At 45.9% G+C, this 7,097-nt stretch overlaps 2 protein-coding genes across 3 annotated transcripts in view; one reads left to right on the top strand and one right to left on the bottom strand.

Annotated features, from left to right (window-relative positions):
- Positions 1 to 5,168: 5,168 nt before the first annotated feature.
- On the bottom strand, positions 5,169 to 5,864 carry LOC116633862. The gene has a single exon (XM_032406634.1). It carries the CDS (start codon positions 5,836 to 5,838, stop codon positions 5,191 to 5,193), a length of 648 nt encoding a protein of 215 aa, XP_032262525.1. The 5' UTR covers positions 5,839 to 5,864; the 3' UTR covers positions 5,169 to 5,190.
- The window catches only part of GSK3B (glycogen synthase kinase 3 beta), a 207,149-nt gene continuing 205,244 nt past the window's right edge, over positions 5,193 to 7,097 (top strand). Inside the window, exon 1 of one of the 2 annotated variants that reach the window (XM_032406632.1) lies at positions 5,193 to 6,337. In XM_032406632.1, coding sequence (XP_032262523.1) covers positions 6,250 to 6,337 — 88 coding nt within the window. In that variant the 5' untranslated portion in view covers positions 5,193 to 6,249. The remainder of the gene's footprint in view (positions 6,338 to 7,097) is intronic. The other variant, XM_032406633.1, reaches the window with a different exon arrangement.

The following is a 7,097-nucleotide window of genomic DNA, read 5'->3' as shown; positions in this document are numbered from 1 at the left end:
TTCAAATATTAAAGACCTAAATGTGAGACCTGAAACCATAACAATCCTAGAAGAGAATACAAGCAGTAACTTCTTTGACATCGGCTACAGCAACTCCTTTCTAGACATGTCTCCTGAGGAAAGGGAAACAAAAGCAAAAACAATTGGGACTTCACCAAAATAAAAAGTTTTTGCACAAAAAAAGAAACAATCAGTGAAATTAAAAGGCAGTCTACAGAATGGAAGAAGATATTTGCAAATGACATATTGGATAAAGGGTTAGCCTCCAAAATCTGTAAAGAACTTATAAAACTCAACATCCAAAAAAAAATTACCTACTTTTCCTGTTACATTATTTTCCTGTGGAACATTTATCAAAATTATTGACGAAGGGTGCCTCTGTGTCAGTTTATTAATTCCTAATAAAATTGAGCAATTTCACTTTTTTCTTTGGTTCTTCTGCAATCCTACCCTTGTGTTTTCTTCTTAAGTGTTTTGTTTCTTATGTAAAAGTGGAAAATGAAGATATTACTGGAAAGCATGGAGACAATAAAGATCATCCAAAATGCCATTAAAATGAGTATTTCCAGACATCTGTGTGTGCTTGCCAGATAATTTTATGTAAATGAGATAAACAATGTTATTTTTGATGGAAGGCAGAGTAATCTAGCAGAAAGACACTCAGGTGTAAATCCCATCCCAGCTCTTCTATTTTTAAGAATTATTTATTTATTTTAGAGAGAAAAAGAGAGCGCGTGCACATGCACAAATGCAAGTGGGGGGAGGGGCAGAGAGAGAGAATCTTCAAGCAGATTCCCTGCTGACCATGGAATCTGATGCGGGGCTTGATCCCACGACCCATGAGATCATGACCTGAGCAGAAACCGAGAGTTGTATGCTCAACCAACTGAGTCACCCAGGTGCCCCTCCCGCTCTGCCTTTACTGATCATGAGACCTTGAGCGTGTACTTATCCTTCCCTCTGTGTATTAAAAGAAGGGCTAATAATACTTATCTCTTGGGGTTTTGAGAGAAATTAAATAAGTACTCAATAAATGTAAGTTTATTTTCCCTTTCTTCTTAATCTTTGACCTTGATATTGGAGGGCTTTCCTAGAGTTCATTACTAAACAACTCTTGTTTATCTCATAGTATTTGACTACAAGTATCTGGAGCAAAGAGACCATATCTTATTAAATTTTGACGACCAGCACCCAAACTTTAGGGGTTTAATATATGTTTGCTAAATAAATGAGGTCCTCAAAGAAGAGTTTCCTTGTGGACTTCTATTTGGAATGGCTGACTCTGGGTTCATTTAATTAAACTGCATCTCATATCCTATTTGCCATCTTCATTCTTAAGCTTGCCTATATTTTCTCCTAGTTTCAATTAAAAATGCAGCTAAATCGGGGTGCCTGGGTAGCTCAGTTGGTTAAGCGTCTGATTATTTTTTTTAAAGAATTTTATTTTATTTTTTATTGTAAAAATTTTTATTTATTTGAGAGAGAGAGAGAACACAATGGGGAGGGGCAGAGGAAGAGGGAGAAGCAGACTCCCCACTGAGCAGGGAGCCCAACATGGGGCTCAATCCTGGGACTCCAGAATCATGACCTTAGCCAAAGGCAGACTATTAAACGACTGAGCAACCCCGGTGCCCCTAAGCGTTTAATTCTTGATTTTGGCTTGGTTCATGGTCATGAGGTCCAGCCCCAAGTTGAGCTCTGCACTCAACAGGAAGCCTGCTTGAGATTCTTTCTCCCTCTCCCTTTGCCCCTCCCCCTGCTCATGCAGGCACTCTCTCCCTAATAAATAAATAAATCTTAAAAAAAAAAAAATGCAGCTAAGTGATTTTAAGCAAGTCACTTACTGTAGTGTACAGTTTCCTCATTTATAAAAACAGAATAATAGTTTCATACTAGTACTTCCTAAACTTCATAAACATGATAGTACTTCCTAACTGCAAACTGCTATACAAATTTGTTATTACTACAGAAGTTAGCTCATTGTGCATTTTAATTCATAATTATTATCTTGGGGACACACTCATCAACCTCTTTTTTTCCTATTATACTACCTGTTCTGTACCACCCAGCTTTCCTACATTTAACTTTTTCTAATCCTTTGGTTTATTGTTACTGTGGCTCAGAATCACTGATCTCTGCAAGGGAGCATTTGATGAGCCCTGGAGGAAACCAAACTAGAGATATGTTCACAACAAGTCACACACAGTTCAAGATGTAAGGCTTAGACTTCAAGATAAAGCAAGACAGACCAGCAGAGGTGAGGACCGCATTTGGGAGAAGTATGGAGTAGAGGCTAGGAACAGGAGATCTGATTCCTGGCTCTGTTACTTTAGCTATGTGACTTCAGGTAAGTTTAGTAAACCTTTCTGGCCCTACATTTTCCCATCTGAAAAGTGGAGGTGGTAACAATACATACATCATAGTATTATAAATTTGAGATAATATGTGTGAAGCACTTAAGAACAGCGCCTGGCACGTTGTAAACACTCAGTAAATATCAACTATTATAATTATTATAAACTGATCAGTGGTTGACAACAGGTGGAAGGTAAAGCAAGAGTTTGAAAGTTCAGAGAAACACTGAATGTTAATTTCAGCAGTTCTGTATTTTCTCATTAACTTCTCCCTTCTTAAGCCCTTCTAGACTGAAATACTTCTTTTCCTTAAAATTTCCCTGAGTCAGATTTTTTTAACATCATCAGTTCAAAATATTTGAAGGCAGTAACAATAAGGCTACTAATCAAACTTAAGTCTGACTATTTTTCTACTTTATTGTATATAGAAGAACAGCCATGTTTCCAATTTGTATAACCTAAACATTTGTTATTCACTTTTCCTGCTGGTATAATTGGAAGTAGGGGTATGGAGTAAAGAGGAAGGCAGGATTTAAAGCTTTGCTTCACAACATTTTAGGTACTAGAGGCAAAGGTCTTTCATAATGCCATGGAGAGACATTACCTGACAAAGTTGCCATGCACTGAGTTTGCTTTTAACATTCTTTATCCATTTCTGTGACATCCAGAGACCTCATGTTTTCTTTTAACTGCAAAGAACAAGAGCCTCTATTGGCTATAAAACCTATGCTCAGGTTTGACATTACAAATTGCATGCCGGCCATGTCTATTCCTGGTTGTTTTTAGTTTGGCCTGCAGGGTTCTGAATATTGGTTGCCAATACTTAAAAACCCGAAGATTTCACACAAAAATCCAGCTTTAGGGTTTCTCTTGGGGGGAAAAAACCATGTATCTCAGAACCATGGACCCACATTCTTGTGAGCAACAATCTGCTAGTGCTTAACAGCTGCTCCTTTCAGTTACAGCATGGACACTAATTTGTCACATTTCTTATTATTCTCCATTGTTTTACACCAGGCCAGTTTCATTCATTTGCTTTATTTTTCTGCCCGCCCGCTCCCCGTAGATTTGAGTCTGCAAACCCTATCTAGACTTTTCCTGTCTCCCATCAAAGCTTACTTTGTTCCAAGTCCCTCACAAGTTTTTCAAAGCAATAGCTAAGTAATCTGATCAACTATGAGTATTTTTACATGTGCTTTCTGGAGATAGTATCTTCATAAAAAGGATGACTCTGCAGGTGGAAATTACAGGCACCACGGGATTACAGTCAGGATGGCAACTGTCCATTCTACTTTTTCTGCTATCCTGGCTTATCCACACCTCACTGTCCTCAGGCAAACCTAAGGAATTGGTTCTCAGTAGAACAATGAACACCGGCCTATGTGAGAAACCTGCTTAACTAGTACTTTTATTTATAGACTGCCCTAGTTCCAAAGGACCGAAAGCTATGGGCTATTCTGACTCCCCGTTTCCTCGGAGGCTTCAGGATATCCGGCCTGACGGCATTTCCCCATACCTGTTTTCGGGGCTCGCTTTGCGCTGGGCAGTCGCGCCCAAGGAGCGCGCGCATCCAGCATGAGCTCATTTCTCAGGGGCGTTTCCAGAAGGCCCGGCCTGGCTGCGCACACCAGGCGCAGTCTGCCTCACTTTATCAATGGCCACCTTTGCTGGGCAGCGCGCGAGCGCCCGCAGGCGCTGCCTCTCTAGAAGCTTTGTTCCTACTTTAGCGTCTGAGAGTTCGCACCCGACTGGGTAGGCGGCTCTGGACCCGTCTGGCCCTTTCGGGGAAGACGCTGGTTCTTCGGACGCGCTATCCCGGGCGGAGGGAAGGCTCCAGCGCGCAATTTTAGCCGCGTCGGGCCGAGAGACTCTTGGTGGGTGGGGAGAGCCCCTCTAAACTCTCTGTTCGCTTGAGCGCTCCGAGCCCAGCGCCGCTGACCGCAGCAGTTTCGGACCGGCTGCGCAGAGTGCCCGCGCTCCCTATCTGCGGTTTCCACAACGGCTGACAGAAGCCGCAGACAAGCCCATCACACGGTCCGCCACGACCCCACTAGCGAGGCTCTCCGCTCTTGGGACCGCCGCCGCAGGGGGAAGGCCAATCACACCGCATCTAGGTCTTGCGATTGGACGGCACTGAGTGCTGATTGGCTGCCGCTACGGGTTTCGGCCTCCCTCCTTTTCCCTTTTGCCCCCACTCCAGTTCCAAAGCTTCAAGCCAATGAAAAGGCGCTTTATAGACGCCCTCCCTTTTCTTTCTTCTTCTCCCCACCTTGGCGAGGGAGGAGACGTTCTGACTGGCCATCCTGTCCTCGGAAGCCCCCCTCGCTTCACCAATCACTGAGGGAGGTACACTCCCAGCGGAGTTTTCGGCCAATTACAAGGCGGCCGCGGCGCCCAGCCGTGCTGTTTCACCAGTGACTCCGGGTTTCACTGTCCTTAACTCTTCAAGCTTTTTCGTGAGGGCCGGCCACTGTGATTGGCCACTGCTGCCATTGTCGAATTTCTCCTCTAGCCAGCCGTGGAATGAGAACCCACCTTCTTCTCGTTCGGCTATCTTCGGCATTTTCCGCTTTTTTGGGCGTGGATTTCTAGGGACACTTTCTAATTGGTTTCTCGGGTCGATCGGCTTTTTCCGGGAGGAGTCGCAAACAATCGACGTCCGTGATTGGCTCTTCTCCGGCTTCGGCTCCGTAGCCGAAGCGGGCGGGCGCGGACCTCGGCCGGCGATTCCCAGACGCCTGTTACGCGGGTGGCGGGGCGCTGGGCGGTGTAAGGCTGGGTGGGGGAGGAAGGAGGCGGAGGACGAGTAGGAGGGGGGAGGGGGAGTGGGGAAGAGCTAGGCGGCTGCGCAGACGGCACTCCTCACACAGAGCAGCCCCCGACCCGGGCGAATGCAGGCTTGTGCTGCCGCCACCGCCACCGCCGCCGCCGCCCGGGCCGAGTGACAAAGGAAGGAAGGAAGGAAGCGAGGAGGAGCCGGCCCCGCAGCCGCTGACAGGGCTCCGGGCTGGGGGCAAAGCGCGGACACTTCCTGAGCGGGCACCGAGCAGAGGCGAGGGGCGGGAGGGCGGCCGCGCTGGTGCCGCGGACGGGGGAGGGGGGCCCCAAGGGACGGAAGCGGTTGCCGGGTTCCCATGTCCCCGGCGTATGGGGAGCAGTCGAGGATCCGCTGCCTGGGGTCTGAAGGGAGCTGCCTCCGCCACAGCCGCCGCCATGGCCGCTGGATCCAGCCGCCGCCTGCAGCTGCTCCTGGCGCAATGAGAAGAGGAGCCGCCGCCACCGCCCGCCTCTGACTGACTCGCGACTCTGCCTCCCTCCAGTTCGCCGGGCCCCCGCCGTCAGCCCGCCGGATCCCGCCGCTGCCGGAGCCGCAGCGTTTCCCGTCGCATCTCCGAGCCACCCCCTCCCTCTCCCTCCCTCCTTCCCATCCCCCCTTCTTTTCAAGCGTGAGACTCGTGATCCTTCCGCCGCTTCCCTTCTTCATTGACTCGGAAAAAAAATCCCCGAGGAAAATATAATATTCAAAGTACTTATTTTCAATCAAGTATTTGCCCCCGTTTCACGTGATATATTTTTTTTAAGACTCCCCCCTCCCTTTTTCCCCTCCAAGGAAGGGGAGGGGAAAGAATTATATTTTTTTTTTCAGCCCCAAATCATCTATATGTTAAATATCCATACTGATCTGTCTTGAAGGAGAAATACATCGCTCGTTTTTTTTTATAGCTGTACAAAAGGAGTGAAAAGCCAAGAGGACGAAGTCTTTTTTTTTTTTTTTTAAATCTTCTTGTGGGAAAACTTAATGCTGCATTTATCATTAACCTAACACCCCAACATAAAACAAAAGGAAGACAAGGAGGAAGGAAGGAAAAGAGGGTGATCCGGGAACAGAGTGATCATGTCAGGGCGGCCCAGAACCACCTCCTTTGCGGAGAGCTGCAAGCCAGTGCAGCAGCCTTCAGCTTTTGGCAGCATGAAAGTTAGCAGTGAGTATTGATTTTATTTTACACCCCTTCTCCACCTCATCCTTAAGATAAAAAGCCTTTACTAACCAGGATCTTAAAATATTAAACCTCCTGCTAATAATAATCAGAGGTGGTGGAAAAGGGCAAAAACCTGTCTCAGTCAAGGATGAGGCAGCTCCCTCTTTCCTCCTCCCATATCACCTCCCCCGGTCTCATTAACCTTGAATTGAGAGAATATGCTTTTTGTTTGGATGATTTGATTTGAAACTTGTTTCTTTTCTTATACTTTTTGTGCTGTTGGTAGTCAGCTTTATCAAGTGCTTGAGTATTTCCATGTTAAAATAGTGATGAAAGTATTTACTTGCTCATCCTTTCGAATAAAGAGAAGGACAAGACGATTCAAATCGTTATGTACATTTGCAGAGTATGTGTCTTTTGAAATGAGGGTTATTTTATTTGGCTCAGGTCTCAGGGGTTATCATAGTTTTGTATACTTGCTAGAAAGGCTAAATGTCACAGTCTTCCTAACATTTGTTTCTTGCCTGTGTGATTACAAAGTATTTGTTCTTAATCCAGAGATGAACTTGCTCAGTACCTAGCATTCACGTTTGGAGGGGAGCCTTGAGTTCTCCCTTTAGAAAGGGTCGGTGGGAGCTGGTAGAGACCCAGTAGCAGTAGTATCGCTACAGGCATTGTTTTAATTGGACACATGATTTAATGTTATCTCTTAACCTTCCCGTTTTGACATTACCAATTTACCACTATATAATTTATGTATAAT

The sequence above is a fragment of the Phoca vitulina genome, unplaced genomic scaffold (genome assembly GCF_004348235.1).
Source record: "Phoca vitulina isolate PV1807 unplaced genomic scaffold, GSC_HSeal_1.0 scaffold8, whole genome shotgun sequence".
NCBI lineage: Eukaryota > Metazoa > Chordata > Mammalia > Carnivora > Phocidae > Phoca > Phoca vitulina.
The sequence above is the reverse complement of the archived record's forward strand: the minus strand, read 5'-3'. Positions and strand labels throughout refer to the sequence as shown.

Bases quoted from the DNA above. Each gene is read 5' to 3' on its own strand.
- LOC116633862 (XM_032406634.1), bottom strand. From the start codon at position 5,838: ATGAAGAAGGGAAGCGGCGGAAGGATCACGAGTCTCACGCTTGAAAAG.